The sequence below is a fragment of the Cetorhinus maximus genome, chromosome 10 (genome assembly GCF_964194155.1).
Source record: "Cetorhinus maximus chromosome 10, sCetMax3.hap1.1, whole genome shotgun sequence".
Lineage (NCBI taxonomy): Eukaryota > Metazoa > Chordata > Chondrichthyes > Lamniformes > Cetorhinidae > Cetorhinus > Cetorhinus maximus.
In genome coordinates, this window is record NC_135888.1 from 7,209,642 (window position 1) to 7,233,738 (window position 24,097).

Genomic DNA, 24,097 nt, shown 5'->3' on the forward strand with positions numbered 1-24,097 from the left:
TTCAAGGGTCGCAGGTCCCCTTAGCAACGCCGAGAGGAAGAAATCGGGAGGCGGTGGTGGGGGAGGGAGATAAGAGATAGGAAGCACCAAACTTTGGTGGCGCAGCCGTGCCGGTGTAAGTATAGCGAGGAAAAGGTGCTGCCTCCGTCAGTCATTGGGATGTTGGAGATAAATAAATACTCCCTGGGGGAAAAGGGAGCTGAAAATCAATGGCTTACATCGGATCGGATTCTGGTGTAGTTGTAATCTGATATCCTTCCAGGGTCCCAACAGTTTTGAGGTCCTTTTCGTCTTTGGTGTCTTTGGATGTGTTTCCAGGAGCAAGAGGCACACTAACTTAAACATTGGACTGACTTCCAGATGTTTGGAGACGGTCGGCTTTTGTTCCAGTATTACAAGGATATTCCACTTAAATTTGTGGATAGGTGTGAGGTTATCCATTTTGGTCGAAAGAATAAAAAGGCGACTTGTTGTTTAAATGGAGAGAAACTTCAGAATGCTTCAGTGCAGAGGGGTCTGGGTGTCCTCGTGCATGAATCGCTGAAAGCGAGTGTGCAGGTACAGCAGGTAATAAGGAAGGCAAATGGAATTTTGGCATTTATTGCTAAAGGAGTAGAGTATAAAAATAGGGAAGTGTTGTTGCAACTGTACAAGGCACTGGTGAGACCACACCTGGAGTACTGTGCATAGTTTTGGTCCCCTTACTTGAGGAAGGATGTAGTCGCATTGGAGGTGGTTCAGAGGAGGTTCAATAGATTGATTCCAGAGATGTGGGGCTTGTCTTATGAGGAGAGATTGAGCAGTTTAGGCCTATACTCGCTGGAGTTTAAAAGGATGAGAGGAGATCTAATTGAGGTATATAAGATGCTAAAGGGAAAGACAAAGTAGACTTGGAGTGGATGTTTCCCCTTCTGGGGCATTCTAGAATGAGAGGCCATAGTTTTAGGCTAAGGGGTGGTAGATTTAAATCAGAGATGAGGAGGAATTACTTTTCTCAAAGGGTTGTGAATCTGTGGAATTCACTACCTCAGAGTGCAGTGGATGCCAGGATGCTGAATAAATTTGAGGAGGTAGACAGATTTTCAATTAGTAACAGGTTGAAAGGTTATGTGGAGAGGGCGGGAAATTGGAGTTGAGGCCGAAATGAGATCAGCCATGATCGTATTGAATGGCGGGGCAGGCTTGAGGGGCTGAATTCCCTGCTCCTAGTTCTTACGTTCTTATGAACGTGTGGATGTTGAGGCTGGGGTAAAAGCTTATTCCAAGTGGTCACAACTAGCATCTAACATTTAACCCGCTAGTAGGAGGTAAATGGATATTAATATAAGTGGCTTAGAGACGGAAAGCGGAGAGTAGCAATGAACGTTTAATTATCATACTGGGACTAGGGTGAAATATAAAGTGGGTGTCCCACAAGGATTGATGTTATATATTTTGTATATCCAAGTAAGAATTTTGTACGTTTGATTTTTAAACTTAATCGCAAGGATTGATAGGAAAGCTTGAGTGATTGATAAAACGGATTCAAAACTGCAGACAGCTGTTCGGCAGTTGGTTTACTACCTGTAGCACATACCTCGATCTTGATGCCTGTGACAAATTTATTTAAAATTGTAAATTACTCTAAGGCCACATTAAGGCTCCAATATGCTGTGGCACGGATTAATTTAAGTATTTGTGTTAATATAATTTAATAAGGATTAAATTACGATGCAATTAGTTTTTATACATTTCATATGATATGAAAGTTTAATTGTTCAATATCTGGCAGTTTTCTTCCAGGTTTATCAAAAGGTAATGGAATTGCTGACTGTCTTGGAGCCAGGGGAAAGTCCCCAAATAGCAACATGGTAGGATCTTAAAGTGTGCATTTAATTTCACTCTATCAATGGACATTGTAACTGTAAAGTGGAACAGTGAAACAGGAATAACATGCCCCCACCTCATTTACTCTTCTGCTGTTAAAACTATACACGAATAATATGTTGTTGAAAGATGATATGTAAATATATACAGTACTGGTTGCCATCTTGTTTTAAAAAAAGGGATTGGAGAGGGTGCAAAAAGATTTACAGGAATGATAGCAAGGAAAGGCTGGGTCTCTTTTCTCTTGAAAAGATATGGCTGAGGGATGACCTAACAGAAGTCTTTTAAAATTATGAAGGTTTTGATAGACACAGAGAGACTGTTTTCACTTGTGGGGAAGAGACCATCAATATAAGATAGTCACTAAGAAATCAAATGGGGATTTCAGAAGCCACTTCTTTACTTGGAAAGTGGTGAGAATGTGGAACTCACTACCACAGGTAATATTAAAGTGAATAGTATAGATGCATTAAACAGGAAGCTAGATAAGCATATGAGGGAGAAAGGAATAGAGTGACTTGAGTTATCTGAGGAAGGATGGGAAGAAATTTGAGTGAAGCCTAAATGCTGGCATGGACTGATTGGACTGAATAGCTTGTTTCTGTTCAGTGTATTCTATGTAATATGTAATGATTGTGACATAAAGGAGGACTGATGATTCAGTGCTAGCACCTGCAGAGTGTTAAAATGTCATTTTCTGTCATGTTGCACATAATTCTACTTTCTGCATCATCAGTATGTTGGAGTAAAGATGCATTGTACAGTCTTCTATTCTAACTTATTATTTTCTAAGACCTCAAACCTGTTATATTCCTTACTATATCAATCGTTCCTTAATCCTATGGTTGACAGGCTTTTGAACCCAGGCTTGGTGCTATTAGCTCTTGATTTATCTTATCTTCAATCCTACTCTCTTCAACCTTGTTAATGTCCCATGCTAGCACTTTTACCTAGATTTCTTCTTACTAAATTTCTTAATGCTTTTCACACGATAATATATATTTTTAAAGAAAGGAAGATTTTTTAAATTATTCATTAACAAAATGTGAGTGTTGCTAACACCAACAGCATTTATTGCCCATCCCCAATTGCCCTTGAGAAAGTGGTGGTGAACTGCCTTCTTAAAACACTGCAGTCCATGAGTTTCTCATAGTGATTTAGTACAATTGAGAGGCTTGCTAGGTCATTTAAGAGAGCAATTAAGAGTCAACCACATTGCCGTGTGTATAGGAGTCACACGTAGACCAGACCTGATAAGGATAGCAGCTTTCCTTTCCTTAATAGATATTAGTGAACCAGATGGGTTTTAGAGACATTCCAGTAGTTTCATGGCCAGCATTACTAATATTTATTCCAAATTTTTAGTTTGTTAAATGAATTTAAGTTCCCCAGCTGCTGTGGTGGGATTTGAACTTGTGTCACCAGATCATTAGTCCAGGCCCCTGGATTACTAGCCCAGTAACATAACCACTACAGTATCCCTCATTCCAAGTTAATTATATTATTCGATCAAAAATTGAAATGATTTTACAATATACAGTAGTGGAGAAATTTACTTATAACGTGAAATTTTTCAGCTCAATTAATTTTAGAAATGGGATTAAAAATTGAAAATATCTTCCATCCTGCCTCATCTCTATAGACTTACACTGGCACATGTATCATTTTGAATATCATATGAAAGATGTACACCATTTGAACAGGAAAAACCCTGTTTTAAGGCACTGATCTGCTTAGAATGATCACTACAGCTCAGAACCAATTATGGTTCTTGGGGCTTTCCATTGGTTCAGTTGAAACTAATGAGAGCCTAAACCAAAACCTATCATCAACAAGAAAGGAGGAAGGGTGACCAACCCTGGAGAAATGATATGTGGTCCTAGTTGGAGAGAATGTGTGGTCATCTCTGATCCAACCATCTATCAAAGCATGAAGAATGCTGGCTAACACACATCGGAATGCATTTGTAAACTCCAATAATTGGCGGCAGGAGACAACCCCAAACTCTAGTCAAGTAGTTTCTATATGCTTAACCTTCCAGTACAATAAATTGAAATATCACTTAATAGTCTAGTTAATGAGCAAATGATCTCCCAGTATTGAAAACTTTTGGACAGTTCTAAAGGTTGCTTTTCTGTTTGTTCAGCAATGTTGCGCGATGAGATTTTTTCACTCAGGTGACATCTAAGAGATGGTTAAAATTATTTAATTTTTTATAGCTAGGAACTGAACTTTTTAAGGTAGTAGCATACTCATATGAAGCATAAAATTTCCTCCATAACAAGTTAAATTGTAATGATGCTAAATCATTAACCCTGCATTGTGAACATTATTATGAAGCAACGGTTTTGAACTGTGGTTGGATTGCAGCCAGCTACAGGGAAAAGTAGGAAATGCATACTATTCATGAATAAAAATCTAAGAGGTTGTGCAGAATTCAATGTGACAGGGACTAGAAGGTAATTTACCCCACCCACTCATTAGCAGTTTTCTGTGCCAATTTTCCTCTCCTTCCCTAGCGCATTTCACCTCATAGGGTTACTGTTCCACAGATGCCAGTCATCCTATAGTACCTCCCCCAGGCACCTGTTGTTCATGCATTAGTCTTCATAATGAGTGTTAACAAACTCTTCTAACACAGAGACCACCATAGCCAAGAACACTTCTTTCTTTGCCTGAAAGTCATCCATAGATCCCATTCTATAGGCTCTGGATGTAATCAGGTGGGAGAACGTCATTTTTTAAAATCCAGGGCGCTATTACAATTTTAGGTTTTCATAGAACTGTTTCACAAGGACTCTCTTAATTGGATGTTATCCTCTATGCCAGAAGCTTTATTTTATTCAGTAATTTTCCCTTTTCAGTGTTGTGAATTGCAATTACTCCCTTGTAGTCATCTTATTGGATTTAAAATAGCTTTGCGTAGTGCTGACGTATTGAGTTCAGATTGGAGGAAACTAAAAACAGTTCTCTTGGTCTAAACTACTAACGTTTATTTGAAGCTTTAGATTGAATTGAAATATGAAGTACATTATGTTCAGATACCAAAGAAGTATAAAATGTAAATATAACAAGATATGTCCAAGATGATGTTCAAAAGAAACATCTTTAGGTATAGATACTTCTGAATGACATGCCTCCTGATTTTTGTCTTGCATACTATTTTTGATGTTAGGCACAAAACTTCTGAGAATTCCATTGATCAAATACCAAAATTTGGTGAAAACTGAAATGCTTTTAAATACAAAACACCAAGTCCTGCACAATAACTTTTTAGCTAATATCCACACACCAAAGATTGGATCGGGACTTAGCATTTTATGTTTAAGGTTTGCATATATGATGCCCAAAATATCCCACAAATTGAATTCACAAGATAGTGATAATCAAGCCAAGTATGAACACAGGAAGACAGCAATTAAACAGAATGAATTGCAGCTTCTACTTTGCAGAGGCATTAAATAATATTAGGCTACATTATCTATTATTATTTATTAAAATCTATAATAAAATTAATATCAACACAAGATTAAGTACTGATGACAACATCAAAAGAATTTTCATCTTTAATATTTAATATACATAATCTAGAGAACGTCATGAGCCTAATAGTAATTTAATTGCATTACAATATGTTTGCCATAGTTAGGTTTTGCTTAGTAACAGTGATACAAAGTAATATTTTGTGTCCAAGATTACAGTAAAAGCTTAGGAAAACTAAGGTTGCTTTCTATGTTTAACTTATCACTGATAAACTTCCAGTGTAAAGGCTGCTCATTTATGACATGAGTATAAAATCATACAAACTGTGTCCTTGAGTGGTAGGCTACTGTAATAGTCTGCCTTCCTCAGTCTATTCTGGATTCATTGTTTTCTCAAATAATCTTTTCCTACATAGGTAGTAGGTCTCTGCTATTATATTACTGTGCTTAGAAGCCTATGCTATTGATTTAACTGTTGTGATGCACTTTCCATTTGTTTTCTTATTTTCAATTCTTAAACACTACTTAAACATTACTGAATACGGTCTAAACTTCTTCAAAAGTTCCCTTCAACTTCCCAAAACTTTCTGATGCGAGTGTAAAGTTTAAATTTATTATAAAGATCTTAATTTATTGACCAGTAATCACCAATCAAAATGACCAATTCAACCAACCAGATCAATTACCAAAGCATCATTTGACTAAATAACCTTGCCAGAAATAATAATTGCCAAATTTGAATTATCTTGTCAAAAATAAGAATCCAATTTTCTATACTTTTTTCCCCAGTGTCTCAACCACTGTAAGGAGACCTGCTTTCTCATAGCAGTTCTCTTCCAAGATTGTAAATGATTCACTAACAGCTGATTTGGTCAAAAGTTGTAGCACATTAATCTGTCTGATCTTCACTTTTGGATGGCCTTAGCTTGAGCTGGTAGAAATGCCATAAAGTGAGGATGTCGTAAAAATGCAATGGTTAACTCGTCAGTGTTATCCTCACATGCAGCTAGCTTTTCTTATCCCAGAATGTGTGCCTTAAGGCACTGTTTTTTAATCATTTGGTTTGTTTTAAATCAGGTTATGAGGTAAAGTTAGCAATATTACAACTCAGGGATATAAAACCTATATACAATGACCCAAATATACATAGATGTGAATGGAGTAATAGAAAGAATTCACACATCCGCCCAGGAACTTTTCATTTTTGTTTGTGACAATTCAATCAGCATCCATATTCTCCATGTCAACAGGTTTTCATCATGAAATTAACACTGTCAACTAACCCAGAAATGGAAAACCATTAACATTTTTATGTTTACATATTTGCATTTGCATAGCCATTAACAATTTAAATCTAGGATTAAAGTACTGCTGTTGATCACTAAAGCAGCAACCAATTAATATGGAATAAACAAAATCCACACATAGTGAGCTAATTGTAGTACCTCCACCACCGTCCCAGCTGTAATTGGCTAAATCAACACAGATTGAAGGTTAAATCTTGGCCTTTTTTGGTTTGTATGACTTGTCTAATTGCTGCATGTGTCAGCTGTTGCTCAGCACTTCTTAACTCTAGTCAAAAGCTTCAGATCTCACTCCAGGGTCCTGAGCACAAAACCTAGGTTGGCAGTCCAGTGCTGCACAGTCGGAGATGCTGTTTTTCAGAAGAGGCATTAACCCAAGGCGCATCTGCTCTCTCAGGTGGACATAAAAATCCTGTGGCACCATTTCAAAGAAGAGTTGAGGAGTTCTTCCCAATTTCCTGGCCAATATCTATCCCTCAAACTACGTCACTAATAGTGATTGTCTGGTCATCATTATATAACTGTTTGTGGGAGCTTGCTGTGTGCAAATTGGCTGTCCTGTTTCACTTTACAGCAGTAAGCTACATTTGAAAAGTACCTAATTTGCTGCAAAGCACTTTGGTTTGTGCCAAGGTTGTGAAAGGCACTACATAAATGTAAGCACTTTTTTTCTTGCTGAGCTATTGAGGCATCAGGAAGAAATAATTCCAATGCAAATCACAGCTGAAGATTCCTATGAGTGGAAGGTACTGTGAAACTCCATTCACCTTCTCATCCAGGATTAGAACAATTAAACTTGGCTTGGTATGCATATATTTTTACTTTCCTGAAGTGAAACTGAATGTTTTGTTAAAATTTCACAGCTTATTGTACCAATGTACAGTTGTAGAGAGGTACAATATACATTCTTATCTGTTATCCCACACATGACAAGCTTCTGATTCTAATTGTAGTCTTAGGACAGGCACAAAATGAAGGCGAAGCACTTACCCACAAGGAACAAAAAAAAAGTTATCCTCCTGTGAGGATAACACTGGTACAAAAGCAAAATACTGCTGGAAATCTAAAATAAATCTAAAATACTCAACAGATTAGGCTGCATCTGTGGAGATAGAAGCAGAATTAACATTTCAGGTTAATGATCTATTGCCTGAACTGGAAAAAGTTAGCAATGTAACAGGCTTTAAGCAAGTACGGAGACAGGAAAAGGCAGGGCGAGAGTCAGGGAAAGAGCAATAAGGAAGCCCTATGATTGGGTGGAGGACAGATGTGATTAAATGTCAAAGGGATGATAGTGCAAGGCAAAAGGAAACCGGTGACTATGAGGCTCACTGAACCACAGCTAGATCAGGATTATCGGAAATCTAAAAGCTGATAACTTGTCTATCCTCTTTGCCGGTGCAACATCTTGCTGACCAGCAAAGAATAGCATCTCTAGTGGAAAGGTGTGATTTCAAGAATGCTGCACTGCACCTGGGAAGAGAGTGTTGGATGGCATGGTGGCTTCAAACATTTTTCTCTACCACTTCATAGATATCTGACCTGCTTTCCTATTCAGTTGCCTGGTAAAGATATAAATCAATTTTATTTGTGGAGCCAATGCTTGCAGTTCTTGTTTCAATATTTAACAGAGCTGCTTCTCAACTTTGCATTTTACTCTTGTGTCTATTGTGTTCAGACCTTCAGTGAACATAAGGACAAACAGGTTGGAGAACATCCTAGTGAGTCAGCTATTCACAAACCAGGACATGAGAGACCCATAGGGAGAGTGTCCCTAACTGCATACTGTAACTCTCTTCTGTATGTCCTAGTCACCTTGGAGAAAGATCTTGCGGTGTTCACAGTGCATTTGGAGCCTTCTGTGACTGTCAGACACAGTAGGACATCAACTGTATCTTTGAAAGAAATCAAATCACAATTTAACTTTATTATTGAATATCTTAGTTTGAATGGGCCATATGTATGCATGGCATCTTTTTGGTAGCATTGGGTAACCTAGTGCTATGCTATTGATCCATTTCAAAGTATTCTTAACCTCAATGCTGTGGAATAGCTAACGAGGGGAGAAGGTAAGATACAGAAATCTTGTAGGGAAAAATATTGTGCACTAAGTTGCACAATAAATGGTGATCTTTATATGATTATAAAATCTAACAGAGAAGAGGAGGTTGATAATGACATTCTTTATAGAGAACTGTTCAGAAGGGCTTAAAGACTCATGCCTATTTTCACTGAGAGTGAATTTTAATGTCTTGGCTAAGCAGGAGCAATGTTTGAGTTTGTTCATTTCTCCCCCACCCCTATTTATAGGCATGCTCTTGTACCAAGAGGGGAGAATCCAGATGTTCGAGTTGGTCATACTCTCACATATATTCCAGATACCTCTGAGAAAGGGAAGGTCATTATAGTTGGAGGAGCAAACCCCAATGGAAGTTTTTCTGATGCCCATATCTTAGATCTGGGTAACAACATTTTTTTCTTTATTTTGTTTGAACTGTTAAAATTGAAATTTTCAGTATACTAATTTATATTAATACCAAATTCCAGAATTAACTTTGCTGAAGTTTTGTTGTTTTCCCTTCCCTCTACATAAAGCCTAGATTTGCTACTGTATTTTAGTAATGTGCCCAGTAAGTTTGTAGAATAAAAAAATTTAAGTGATCTTAGAAGTAACTGGAGAATAGTTTTGGTGAAGGTGGCAACATGTTGACAACACCAGCTCAGGACCGTGATTCCTCACATTGTGAGTTCACAGTCTCTGTTCTGTCTTTGCATAATTCTCAATTACGGGAAAACCCCAGAAGGTTAAGGAAAAGAAGCTGGTTGTGTCCAAGTCTTATCACTCTTTGGATGACTGTAGTTTGCTGCAGTAGACTCTTGGTATAGAATGGCACTGTTGGATTTAAATACCATCAGTGCTGCTCAGTGACTTCACAATTGATGACCCTAAAATGAGATGCAATTTTAGCTTTTCCTTGAGTGAAACTCTCATTTTAGTGAGGCACAACATTAAATGTCACTGCCATGAGGTTCCAAATGTGTTACACTGTTGGGTATAGAAGGCCTGGGCCAAACCCAAGGCCAGTGGATTGCATAGTGAATATTGTTATTGGCTACTATCAGTTGTGATTGATTTAAGCAACTGTGTACAAAATGTATAAATATTGTAATAATGTATAATATGCGATGTCTAAATTATTTTCAACAAGAATGTGTCATTAAACTTGTCATTCAAACAGTCACACACATGCTAAACAGATAAGTTCCTCAAAAAGTTGTTAAAGTTTCTTGATAAAGTGTACAAGACTCTAGATTGCCTCTGCAACGCCATAGGGTGCTTATCCACTTCTCCAATATAGCGTGTTTGCAAACCTACTCATTATCAACTAATATATGTACAATGGTCCCATTCTCTTTCTCCTCTATTTCCCTACTTTTGCAACCTTTTTACTTAAGCACCAATTCACTGAGACACCTTTTGCAATGTTTGTTTTTTAGTAGCAGTGTTTTAATGGCTGGGATCTAGTAATGTAACATTGGGATAATGTGCTAATGATTTCTGTGTTATCAGGCCACGCCTGATGCAATACTAATTGAGCAATCTATTCCTTCAGTTATTTGTACTGTTGTTAATGCTCGTCAGTTGTACAAGATTTCCTTTTTGAGATTATCTATTTATTGCTTTGTATCCATAGCTGTGCATTGACTGATTTTGTTCTTTGTAAATAGACAAACATGAGTGGGATGTACCAGAGTGGAAGGGGTTACTGCCACGATATGAGCACTCCAGCTTTGTTCCAGTGAGCAGACCTGGTGACCTTTGGCTATTTGGTGGTGCAGATGAATCTGCAAACAGGAACTGTGTCCAAGTTTTAAACTTTGGTAAAATTACATTTGATAACATTGATTCCACTGCCATTAGTCTACTACAAACAACTAAACCTTTAGGAGCCTAATAACTGGTATAATGTTAATGTCCTTTTGTGATTTACACACATTAATATTTTTGAGCAAGAAGACACCTGAGTGCTGATAAGGAGTTTTTTATACATTCCCTCAAAATTCCATTCAGTATTATAAAGTAGTTATTTGGTAAGAAAAGTATAATTGTGTGATAGACCTTTAATCTTTGCTTAGCAGTATTTTTATATTGTTAAATCAGATTAATTTGTAAATTGCATTTTTCACATGGAATTAAATATATGTGTGCTACTAGTGCAGTAAACAAACTTTTGTAATTTTTGAATAGAAGAAAAATTGCCCAAATGGTGGTCTTGGTTCAAAAATTAATAAACTTGTAATAAAAAAATGCTGCAAATACAAAGGTCAGTCAATACCTGAAAGAGAAAGGTTAATGGGCCAGAATTTGCTGTCAAAATAATAGTGAGTTTATCGCACATAGCATTTTCTCCGTGTAAATAACTCAGCAATGTATGGCATGAAGAGATACTCCCGGAGTTGCGAATAGTCACATTGCTGGACGATTTGCACTGCTTCACCATTAACCATGCAAGATGATAGCCCACCATCTGTGCATTTCAAGAAATTGTTGCATTTGCCCTGTTAAAACAAATTAAACTCACCATTAGACAGTTAGGGCTGGTAAGGCCCCGTTTAAGGATGAGATTTATGTTCCCGCAATGCCCCTTAACCTCCCTGTCCCAGAAAGTGAATGACAGAAAATATGGAATTTCACTCCTACAGGTGGTAAATTTTTCTTGGAGCTTTTTAAAATTTACAATTTTTACATCCCTTTTTCTATATTTTCTCATTTAATCCAATCTTTTGTTCCCTTCTCTATTTCTCTCTTTGTACCAAATTTCACTTTTAATTCACCGAGATGCCTCCTCCATTGCCATCTGAATCCCTATACCCTTATTGGTTAAGCTAAGTTGTTTGTCCTGTTGCTAAGGTCCCAGATGCCCACTGACCTCACATCAGCTCATATTTCCAGCATTTTGGAGTACAAGTGTTTTTCAAGCTGATGGGCAAGGAACAAAATCTACCACACGGGGCACACTGAAAGATACCCTGCTCCAGTAATTTCTGGGCCATTGTGTTGAATGTAACTCTTCATCAAATAGAAATCCGTCCATATCAGGAAGATTCCAGTTTAAGCAGAGGTAGATAGCCACAGTGGGAACTGCTACAAGTGACCACAGAGCCCCATTGTAAAGGGAGGTAAAAACTGCCAGGGTTCCCACTTCCGACTGCTATCCAGTGACTCTAGCTGGAAGCGCAGTTGAGTTATTTTTTTTAACACATGCCCTCTATTGAGCTGTATGTTAGTTGCACTCATTTTAATTGAATACTAATATCTTTTATTAAAGCATCAATACAAAGTACAAACTTGAACTCAAAAATGATTATTTTTGATCAGACATAATGTTGTTGTTGCTGTGTGTACTGTCTAAACCAGAAACTGGAGTGTGGAGAAGCCCAGCAGTAAATGGTACTCCACCAACACCCCGAACATGTCATGGCTCTACTGCAGCTATTGGAGATTGCCTCTATGTTTTTGGTGGTGGGGATAAAGGAGCAGAACCTGTACAAGATACACAACTCCATGTGTTTAATAAAGGTACAAATAAACAGCTTAAGAGATTTGAAGTAATGCTGACCTTGAGGCTGAATTATTATACCCAAGTCATAGGGAATTGAGAAAATTGAGACTGGAGGTAGTGAGGGTATCAGTGTCAGTGGAGGCAAGGAACAGGTTTTGGCAAAGTAAAGTGTATGTTATGGCCAAGATATGGGGTCAACACAGTTGAACAAGCCATCCAAGATAGAAACGAGAACTTGGATTTGTATAGCACCTTTCACATTTGCAGGATACCCAGAACACTTCATCGCTCATGAATTACTTTTTAGATGCAGTGACTACCGCTTTGTAGCAAAGTGTTGTAGCCAGATTGTGTGCAAGGTTTCGCGAACAAATGTTCACTGGTTGGCACCTCTGACAATGAAGCACCCTTCATTACTCATATGCTGGGTTTGGACTTCAATCTAAAACCTTTTGACTTGAGAGGCAAAACTGCTGCCAGTGAACTAAGGTGATGGTGGTGAATGTCTCCCAGGACTTAGTGTGTATCTTCCCTGCTTAAAGGTGATTACTGCATCTGCAAATGCTGTGTTAGTCCCTTGCCAGAGGATAAGTAAGCAACTTGCTTCCAGAAATTTATTGCTGCTACTTTAGCCTGCTGCTGGGATCACTTATCTATCTTTGAGGCTGCAACTGTGCAGCATTTGTTCACTTCCTTTTACCATTAGTGAAGGACAGAAACTCACTTTACAGGCATCATGGCACCAGTATACTGCTCCATCATGGCATGAGAGAATCCAAATATTGAAAATGCCACAGATAAATTGTCAATATTTAGTCATTAACAATCTTTTCTCCCCATGAAAATGCTAATGCAAATTTATCTACTTTTTAGCCACACTTAGCTGGTCACAGCAATCAACAGAAGGAAAACCACCAGCCCCAAGACATGGCCATGTGATGGTTGCTGTAGATAGCAAATTATACATCCACGGAGGATTAGCAGGGGAAAATTTTTTTAACGATATGTATTTAATTGATACAGGTAAGTCTTGTACATACGTTTACTTTTTAAGTTATGAAAAATTATGGTTGTAGCAATCCTTTTTGTTAGTCGAAGTATTTTGGAAACTTTGCAGTCTTGATTTAAGGAATTATGCACAAGTAGTGGCTAGTTACAGAAAAGTACAGGATGAGGACAGAGCAGGTTGGCTGGTTGTTCTCATCAGACTCGCAATCATCCTTAGTACTAGGGAACCTAAAGGAGGGGGACATTTAGAAAGAGAGAGATTACATATGATGAAGGAATTGATTACTCAATTCAAAGAAAAAGAAACTGGAGGAAATAAGAGGATTGCTACAATAAAGTGCTTGGAGCCTGACCTGACAGCAAAATATTCACAATTTAAAAAAATGCATTCAGTAAAATTCTAGATATATTCTAGAAGAAATTTTCATTGTATAATATCTGATGTACAGCTCCAGTTAACATGAGATGGATAAAAGTAAAAATGAAGGGTGACATCCCAGGAGGCCGTGCAGCTCACTCTGCATTCTCCCATGGAAAGTACATCTTCATCTTTGGTGGTATGGATGTCACAGGAGCATTGAACACCATGTATAAGTATCATGTTGGTAGGTGCTTTCAATTCCTTCTGTATCTTAAGGTTCTGTGATGGGGTTGTTCATTTGAAAATCTATCCAGCAACAGACCAATCCCAATAATTTATTTTAATCTGTTAAAATGAGCCACATTTGATTTTCAATAAACTTCATGGGCTGGATTTTACCATCAGCGAGCGGGGGCAGGGCCCGCTCGTCGACGCATAAAATGACGTGCGGTGATGTCAGGCGAAACTCCCGACGTCACCATGCTCCATTTAAATTTTCAGGAAAGCGGGGGCGCAGCAAGAATCAGCTGCACGCCAGCTGACCTGTCATTAGCCAATTGAGGCCATTGACAGAGCAATTAAAGTAATTAGTGGACCTGCCCGTCCAACCTTAAGGTTGGCGGGCAGGCCAGGAGCCCCGGCGGGAAGTAGAAAAAACATGAAACCTCATCCACAAGCGGGATGAGGTTTCATGTAGGGTTTTGAAAATTTTAATAAAGTTTTTGAATGTTACGAACATGTCCCAACACATGACATTGTCACTTGAGGGGACATGTAAGGGAAATTTTCCTTTTTTCTATTTTTAATATTTTTGAAAGTAGAGGTTCAGCCCCATAAGTGGCCTCTCCTTGGAAAGTAAAAATCTCAAAGTGTGCGTTTGCCTGGTTACATAATCTGCACAATTATCTCATTATTGGACGTCCAAAATTTCAGTGTAAGTAATCAAATGCAAATCAGACTTTTTTTGTTATCAGTAGAAGTAGATGATACTTGCCTTTATTAGCCAAGGCATAGAAAAAAGAGCAGCGAGGTTATGCTGGAACTTAGCCACAGCTAAGAGTATTGAGTGCAGTTCTGGAATCCACGTTATAGGAAGGATGTGATTGCACTAGTGTGAGTACAGAGGAGATTTACCAGGATGTTGCCTCGGCTGGAGAGTTTTAGTTATGAGGAGAGATTAGGTAGACTGGGGTTATTTTCCTTGGAGCAGAAATTGAGGGGGGACATGATTGAGGTGTACAAAATTGAGGGGCATAGATAGCGTAGATAAGAAGGAACTTTTCCCCTTGGTGGAGGGATCAATAACCAGGGGGCATAGATGTAGATCTCTGACTATTCCAGAAATATTACTTATGTTACAAAGGGGGTGCCACATTGATTTACATTGGCCTGGTTTTCTACAATTGTATGTAATTTTAAAATTCAAATATTAAACAGTTTTGGTTGCTATTTCTACTGGGCAATTTATTTTTCATCTTTCTCTGCCATATTAGTACATTTTGTAAAAAAAATCCACCCTTAAATACCCCTGCTCCCCATGCAGTTCACAACAGGGCACTAGACAACCTGTTCCCAGGTATCTGCCAATACTGGTTTGTAACCAGTTGTTAAAAATATTCACAGTATATTACATGCACAGGATGACTAATTCCATGACAAGTTAACTTTAAGTAGACCTGTTAAACACAGGAGTATTAAAATGAAAGGCATACTTGAGTCAGCCACAACCTTATTCATGTGTATGTTAGTTTCAAATATGCCTTTTTTTTTGGAAAACATTTGTTTCCTTCTTGCAGAAGCTAGCTTAAGTACTATTGCTTTGTCCACTTCCACACCTGAAATAAAAGTCCACTTAAGTTCTCCTATATTCCTTCAAGTACACTGCTGTTTTATGATCCTCTTTAGAAGTTTCACTTCAACTTGTTTAATTTTACTTTTTACAGAAACAAATTGCTGGACACTGCTAGAATTTGATTCCCCTCTGCCGGCAGGACGACTGGATCACGCCATGTGTGTTATACCCTGGAAAATAAGAGAATATGAAACTTCAACTCCTGCGACAAATGATAGTGATGGACAATCAGATAAGGTGAACACACGTGAGGAATCTAACAAGCAAAGTGGGACTGAGGGAAATCTTACTCAAAGGAATTGTTCAGTGGTTCAAAATCAAACAGAGAGCATTGTGAATCTGTGCTTGATATTTGGTGGTATGGATACTCAAGGGGGGATTTATAATGACTCTTTTGTCACAGTAATTGATGGCTATTAATTGCATTCTCTAGGTCTTGTATCAGGCACACTGCTGTATTCACTATATAGTTGGAAAGTGGAGGACTGGTAAGATAGTGCATAGACTCTTGACAAAAGTCATGTTGCCAAATCAAAGTACAGTAGATACTTGTATCTGGAGCCTACCACTCTCCCTACAGATGCTGTCAAGTGTTTCCAGCAGTTCTTTTGATGTTGCCAATTTTTTTTAACATCACTGTTCTGATTCAAGTGCCCATTTAACTAGACAGGAACTTTAATGGAACCTATGCAATTATATATAAACACTCTCATTGTCAAATCATGGCCATAAATGTACTTCAAAATTTCCAGACTGTCCAGTTAAAGCCTTCCAATTTCAATGAAGTGAGATAACTACAAGCATAAAAATTTAGTGGAGCTCAATGGTAGAGAATCTACTATGCAAGTTATTTGAAAAAGCTCTAGTTTGACTCTCACACTCAAGCTACCAGCACCTCCAATGATTGTGAAGGTGTCATCTTGTGTTGCAGGGTGTTATCACACTAAATTCCTTTAACCTTATAAAGGTTTCTCAGAGTACTCCATTCAGGCATATAAGGCCTGTAGCTTTTATCCATAAAAGCATAGAAAAATTAACCTTCAGGAAATTTTACATGCCTGCATGATTTATACAATAAATGAGAATTTTTGTATTTCATTATATGCTGCCCTCAGTTTAAAGCTATTCCAATTTAAGATACAGCTGAAAAATCTAACTTTTAAAATCACATACAGCAGTACATCAAAGAATCATTAGAACACACAATACCAAAAAGCAAAATTCCAAGATATTGTGCATATATTGAAATGGAGATTTAAAAAAAAGTTGTACATGTTTATATTTTAAAGTTAGTTAAAATAAAATCAAAATTGATTATAAAAGTTGCTCAACTGTACATCCTAAATTTTTGTTCATATGCCTTTGTGTTGTCCACATGTATTTACTATTGTTGGTGTTGATACTGGAGTAATTCATGCTGTATCCTAGTAAGCATTAGGTACAATAAATTTATCATTCGGTAACCTGATGAGCTAGTGGCAGTACTTTTCAGAAAGTAATGTCAGAAAACAAGCAGTCTATGGTGTTCATTCATCTGTGATGAGAAATCTAGGATACAAGATTTCCCCTTACAGCTCCTGGAATAAAGAGATTAATGAAATCTCTCAGCACCATTTTCTAAATTATTCCTTCAAATTTATGCTGGGTTAAGTAGTCACATTAAAAATGTTGTATTCACAGTAATTGTCGTGTTAAATGCTAGAATTAGTGGGTGAAATCTCATTTGAAAAATAGCACCCATTACATGTTCTTCCAATAGGCTTAACTCAACAACTTTGAAAAATCCCAATACTACTTGACTTCCAGGTGTCCAAATGTTGGATTCTGTAAGAACTGAAATAGAGCAAATTGCATTGATGATCCACTTCAACAGTAGTTTCCCTTCACTAACATTCATTTTTTTAAACTGTCTGGCACTTAACTGGAGCATTGCCTGGCCTAGCAGCAAATTAGTTACCTGTGAAATATCTGGATAAAAGTCTCTTCCCAACCTCCAAACCTGGAAAAACAAACCAGGACAAAGGATAACATCACTGACCTAATCCATAATTTCTAAAAACTCATTTGGCATTCAAGTTTGAAAGATGAAAGAAATGTGCAGAAATAATGCACTTACCTCAATTTGTTCCACACGTGTTATACTTCAGGCAAGACACAAGGTTCAACATTGACTGTTTAATTTGTTTGATCCCTCAATGAGCAAACCTAATTGAGTAGTCAAGTTCATCCAACTTTGATGTACTTGTGCTTTATTACTGCAGGTTGTTTTATTGGAAAAAAGTTGGGCAATTCAGTATCTTGTATTTGAAATACATCCTGGTTTAGACTTTTCTAAACAAGTTTAATTCAGAGCAAAACATTAAATGGTCAAGACTGTCATTGATTTAATCAATTAGTGGTACAGTATGCAATCCTCTCATCCCATTCAAGTCAATATGCCTTATGCATATACCATTTAAAGAGTATAAATGGTGCATGTGGAATTCAAGTGAACACTACCAGAGCAAATATTAATTTCATACCCTGAACAGCAGGACATATTTTAGTCACAGCACTTTTTCAAATATCTACATCCTTAAGACAAGGAAATGTTTGTATCAAACATAACATTTATTGGTCAATACAGTAGAAAATGTTTTCTACACTTACACAGACCAAACAAGGGATTTCAAATAAATAGAAAAATGTGTTGTGTACTTGGAGAACATCGTATTCATACCCTTGACAACTGATATCTCCCAATCCAGTTCTCCCTCTGGATAGTTCATGCTGAAACTGCAATGGAAAGTACTGAGCCTTTTAGAATGTTCAGTCCACTCAAGTGAAAATTGTGCACATACATTCAAGAATTAAGTCCTTATCATTCAGATAATTCTTTCCGAAACAGTCCACTATTTACAAAATTAACATTTTAACGGGTCCTTTGATTACAATTCATCCTTTTCAGTCTCCTCTTCCTCTTCTGGAGGGGATCCACCTGCACTTCCATACAGCTTACTAACAATTGGCTGAACAATCTCTTCAAGTTCCTTCTTCTTAGCTTTGAAGTCTTCTATATCAGAATCTTGGTGACTTTCAAGCCATTCAATTTTTTCCTCCACAGCTTTCTCTATAGTTTCTTTGTCCTCTGTTGACAGCTTACCACCAAGTTTCTCTTTATCACCAATCTGGTTCTTCAGAGAATAAGCATAGCTTTCTAGGTCATTTCTGGCATCGATACGTTCTTTAAGTTTTTGATCCTCTTCAGCAAATTTCTCTGCATCGATCACCATCCTCTCAATTTCTTCTGGGGTCAGACGGTTCTGGTCATTTGTAATGGTGATTTTGTTTTTATTTCCAGTGCCTTTGTCTTCAGCTGTAACACGTAGGATTCCATTTACATCTATTTCAAATGTTACTTCAATCTGGGGAACACCACGAGGTGCTGGAGGAATACCAGTTAGATCAAAGGTACCAAGAAGATGGTTATCTTTGGTCAGTGGACGCTCACCTACAAAGGCAAGAACAATGTAAGCCTTAAGTTGCATTGCTAAAGTTGTTGTTTTCAAAAGTTAAAGTTTTATACGTTGAACCATATGGAGCAGCTTGTACTAAAAGTGGTAAAGTTCACTGCAGTCTAAAGTTACAGGAATCCACAAAGATCATGGAACTCCAATTAACTTGCATCTTAAGTATGACAAAAGATGGGTAGCACAAAAGCTAGAATTTAGTCAGGTAAGCCTTAATATGGCTCAATGCCTGCTACAAATCAGTTCAGCACCATTCCTTTGATTGAACACTAGACACACTCTGGAATGAATAGAAAGGCAACAGTTCCTTGTAGAATTCTGTCAGCAGGATCAATGTGACAAAATAAGAAAAAAATAACTGGCAAGGATAAATCAAGCTGCAACCTACCTTCATACACCTTAATGGTCACAGTAGGTTGATTGTCAGAAGCAGTTGAGAATATTTGAGACTTTTTGGTTGGGACCACTGTGTTACGTGGGATTAGCTTGGTCATGACACCACCAACAGTTTCAATTCCAAGAGTCAGGGGGCAAACATCCAGAAGAACAAGATCACCTAATTTTAGATCCAAGAAGAAAGCAGTTAGGAAACAAAATTAATTTTGGAATCAGTGAAGTCAAGAAGTTAATCTTGTGCATACCCACACTTTTACAATCCCTGGCACTTACCAGTATCTTCCTCTCCTGATAGAACACCAGCCTGTACTGCCGCACCATATGCCACAGCTTCATCAGGGTTTATTCCACGAGATGGCTCCTTGCCATTGAAGAACTCCTTCACCAGCTGCTGAATTTTAGGAATACGAGTGGAACCACCCACAAGGACTATTTCATCAATTTCGGTTTTCTTCAGATCAGCATCCTCCATCACTTTCTGTACAGGTTTCATGGTCGATCGGAAGAGATCCTGTTGGCAAGAAAGTCAAGAGGATATTTAGTCTGCCTTACTGTCACTGATTAAATGCACTTAGTTTTGCATCTTAGTTTTCAAAGAACTGAAAATAGCAAGCTTTATTCTATAATGGAATAAAATGTAATTAAGCAAGCATGACCAAATTACCAATTGTACAGGTAATGGTCTAAATTCTCCATCAAGAATTATGAACACTATTCAAGTCCCAGGTAATCAACCAACTCCAAATATACTCAATTTTCAATAGACAAGAGTAATTGATTGCACAAGTCCCCCATCGTTGCCAAATTAGTGTTCTATCTTGTTCATAAGACAATGCAATACATTATGAGGAGATGACACCTCTCAGCCCCTGCCTTAAAATAGGAGGAAGTCAATCTTCAGTGTGGCTTGCTTTCATTACTGCAATTTTCAGCATCAAAACATTATTCATGTATTTTTCAATGTTATCACTGTCCAAAGAACAAATGTCAACTAAAAATGGATTGTCCAACTGTTGATTTAGATTGGAACTAAACAAGAGCCAAATGCAGAGTATTTACTCACCATATTCAATTCTTCAAACTTTGCACGTGTTAAAGTTTCAGAGAAATCCTCACCCTCAAAGAACGATTCAATTTCAATTCTAGCCTGATGTTGGGCAGACAAACCACGTTTGGCTTTTTCAACTTCACGGCGAAGCTTCTGCATGGCTCGGTTATCCTTCCGGACATCTTTTCCAGTTTTCTTTTTGTACAACTTCATGAAGTGCTCCATCACACGCTGGTCAAAATCTTCACCACCTAATTAAAAATCATTTGTTTAAATTATCAAATTCTAACAGGCAAAATAAAGATGTATATGTAACTATGTATTTTCTTACCCAGATGAGTGTCTCCATTTGTAGCAACTACTTCAAAGACACCATTGTCAATAGTAAGCAATGACACATCGAAAGTACCACCACCAAGGTCAAACACCAGAATGTTCTTTTCACCCTCACGCTTGTCCAATCCATAGGCAATTGCAGCAGCAGTTCTGTAGAGACAAGGGAAACAGTCCAAATTAAGTTTTTCAAACACTGGATGTTTGAAGAGAGTGAGTATTCTCACCATTACATGACTAGTCTGAAATACAGTAGGTCATTCAACATTTACTATAGCAAATAATGCCAGTGAAAATACTCACGGCTCATTGATGATCCTCATGACATTCAAGCCAGCAATAGTACCAGCATCTTTTGTAGCTTGTCGTTGAGCATCATTGAAGTAAGCTGGCACTGTCACTACAGCATGGGTAACCTACAGAAGGTCAAATGAAGTTATTTTACCAAATAAATAGTAGTGTGTGAAGTTTCAGTTGAGAGATTTTACAAGTGCCAGGGATGTTTAAGTTTTTTATCCTCCACTCAGACAATGAGATATTAAGACTTGTAGCAATTTAATTGGTCATCATGGAAAGGCAACAAAGTCAATTAGCAAGGACAGATCATCAAGCCAATCCCCTCAAGCAGGGTGTGACTGACAATATTCAGTCAATTATAATTCTATATCTTCATTGAACAAGCTCAAATTGGGGTCAAGTTCCTTAAACATTTGGGCCTATCAAGTTTCTACAAGCCTTGGAAGTATTTCTTCTGTACCTGCAGCATTTGCTAGTGGTTTTCAAATACAAAATCTCAGTAGGTAGGAAAATGCTGAAATGATCTGTCATCCAGTTGAGGAGCCTCCTAAACAGTTTGAATTTGCTTCAGGATGCAACATGAGTAGCTTTACATATAATGATGAAGTGGAGATCACAGTGCAAACATGTATGTGTCTATTTAGGTTATAAACTGAGAATATCAACTGGAAATACCTTCTTGCCAAGGTAAGCCTCAGCAGTTTCTTTCATCTTGGTCAACACCATTGCAGAAATCTCCTCTGGAGCGAAAGTTTTGACCTCGCCCGAGACGTCAAGTTGGACATGGGGCTTGTTCTTCTTTTCAATGACCTAAATTTTAAAGAAGTCAGAAGTGGATAAGAAAAAGCTTGCATTTTTACAGCACCTTAAATCATTCTTGGAACTCAAATCCAATGAATTATGTTTTGAAATGCCACAGCCAAATTTCACACATCATATATGACCAAATGAATTATTTGAGTGTTCATTAACACTACTGGAACTTGCCTGCTCCAAAAAACTTCTCACTTGTTACCTCAAGAAACAAGAGGCAGACAAGGACTCATTTTACATCTTGTCTGAACCATTAGCCTACACTATGCATTCTAAGTATGAAATATGAATGGACAAGTGCTGGAAATACTTAGGTCAGGCAGCATCAGGGAAGTAAAAAAGCATCAATTGTGCTGATGAAATATTAACTTGAAACAAACTCTCCACAGATGCTGCCTGACCAGCTAAGCATTTTGTTTTGATTTCAGATTTCCAACATCTGCAATAGTTTGTATTATATGATCATGTCTCAAATACAACCTGCTCTGATAAGAATGCTACCTATCACTAAATCATGGCAAATTGAAGAAAGGCTCCCTTTATATCAACACTAGGTTAAAACAAATTAAACATCTAATTGCTCAACATTCCACAGATTAGAGCTTTTGATTAAAATTTAGTTCATATGCGAACATATGTATGCACTTCCACAGATCTGAATTAGGTTAAAACTATATCAACACAGGAGACCTAGAAAATGGATGCAAGCCTATGAAAACCCATATTTCTAGCAATGGGAGAACACCATTGTATTACCTTAAAAGGTAGGTATTTGACATCTTGCTGCACTGCTGGGTCATTCCAGGTTCGTCCAATAAGACGCTTGGCATCAAAAACTGTGTTCTCCGGGTTAGAGGTCAGCTGGTTCTTTGCAGCATCACCTATCAGACGCTCTCCATCCAATGTGAAGGCCACATATGATGGAGTGATTCTGTTTCCCTGGTCATTAGCAATAATTTCCACGCGTCCATTTTTGTAGACACCAACGCTACAAAGAGAAAGTAGGTCATATTACTATTTCTTCAAAATTTTTTAAAATTTCCAGAACCACCATAGTAATCTCAAACTTACCAGGAGTAAGTGGTACCAAGATCAATCCCAACCACAGTACCAACACTTTCTTTCTTATCATCTTCATCAGCAAGGACACTGCTGACAAGCAGTAGAAGCAAATATCCTCTCATTGTGCGGTCGTGCCCTTTTCTCCAGTGATTGATAGATAATCCCTACATATAATTTAAAAAAAAAGAGGAAAGTTAAGTCAACTAACTTGTACATCAGATTTAACTTAAACACTGGTACACTGACGCTATGGACAATCATTGGCAACCAGAGTTACATAATCCTTCCCAGTGTAAAGTTAACAGCTAGTAGGAAAGTAAGAAGTTCAAGCGAGTAGCTTTTGAAACGCTAACAAAGGCGAATCCCTTTAGAGTCAGTAGAGAACAGTCAAAGTGAACCAGTGCCCCGGAAGCCATTTTATAGTCAGCTAACACTAACCCCCCCCCACCCACCCACCCCTTCCCAACCCAATTGTAATCTAATCCCCCCCCAATACAGATCCTACACACGAACCAGAGGATAAAAATTAAAGGCAGGAAATTATTTTAGTTAATTAAAATCCTATTAATCCCACACTATTGTTCTCAGATCCATCCAGTAGCCAATTAACATGGGGAGGTGAGCGCTGCCATGCGGCCCCCGTTGTGCTCTCGCGGATCCCGGCCCCCCCAAAAACCTTCACTTTCTCGCCATTCACACATCGCAACCCACTAAATCAGGCCGCTCACAATTACTCCCACCACCCTGGGTATGGATCTACTCGCCGCCCAAAAGGCCCACCTTACCCGCTAATTAACACCGCCCTCGCCCGTTGCAAATGTCTCCTATTGTCAGCTTCACAAATCTGGTACCGGCGACGCCGCCGCTCCTGCCTTTATATAGGTTCCTGACTTCCCCGTCGTGGAGCGCTGCGATTGGTCGGTGGTCCTTGCGTTGGAGGCTGCTGATTGGGTAGAGGGACCATGCTGGCCACTCCGGAGGGTGACACGTACGGGCTTTCGGCGGACGCGTCAGAGGTTGGGGGGGGGGGGGGGGGGGGTAGAGAGGGAAAGTGAGGCTGCCCCCCTCTCCGTCAAGGCTTGCGGCTATTGGGCAGACCTCGAATCGGCCCGGCCCAATGGCAAGCCGACCTGCGCCCGAGCTCCGGTCGCCATTGAGCCGACCTGCCGTCAATCAATGGGCGGCTTCATAATCCCCCGCCC

At 38.4% G+C, this 24,097-nt stretch overlaps 2 protein-coding genes across 9 annotated transcripts; one reads left to right on the top strand and one right to left on the bottom strand.

Moving 5' to 3' along the window:
• The first annotated feature begins 14 nt into the window (after positions 1 to 14).
• Positions 15 to 16,459, top strand: rabepk (Rab9 effector protein with kelch motifs). Of its 8 annotated transcripts, none has more exons than XM_078549890.1 (8): positions 15 to 119; positions 1,783 to 1,850; positions 8,963 to 9,114; positions 10,382 to 10,534; positions 12,072 to 12,233; positions 13,090 to 13,239; positions 13,674 to 13,829; positions 15,529 to 16,459. In XM_078549890.1, the coding sequence occupies exons 2-8, from the start codon at positions 1,798 to 1,800 to the stop codon at positions 15,855 to 15,857; spliced, it is 1,155 nt and encodes a 384-aa protein (XP_078406016.1). In that variant the 5' UTR covers positions 15 to 119; positions 1,783 to 1,797; the 3' UTR covers positions 15,858 to 16,459. The 8 variants fall into 8 exon arrangements, with proteins under 8 accessions (XP_078406016.1, XP_078406014.1, XP_078406020.1 ...); XM_078549888.1 differs by having other exon boundaries at positions 56 to 119; positions 1,772 to 1,850; XM_078549889.1 differs by having other exon boundaries at positions 65 to 115; positions 1,772 to 1,850.
• Positions 16,460 to 18,026: 1,567 nt separating this feature from the next.
• hspa5 (heat shock protein 5) lies at positions 18,027 to 23,747 on the bottom strand. Its single transcript, XM_078549886.1, has 10 exons — positions 23,681 to 23,747; positions 22,905 to 23,059; positions 22,590 to 22,821; positions 21,696 to 21,830; positions 21,027 to 21,139; positions 20,722 to 20,876; positions 20,406 to 20,641; positions 19,616 to 19,853; positions 19,335 to 19,502; positions 18,027 to 18,927 (listed from the first exon to the last, which is right to left on the bottom strand). The coding sequence occupies exons 2-10, from the start codon at positions 23,015 to 23,017 to the stop codon at positions 18,365 to 18,367; spliced, it is 1,953 nt and encodes a 650-aa protein (XP_078406012.1). The 5' UTR covers positions 23,018 to 23,059; positions 23,681 to 23,747; the 3' UTR covers positions 18,027 to 18,364.
• Between the last annotated feature and the right edge of the window lie 350 nt (positions 23,748 to 24,097).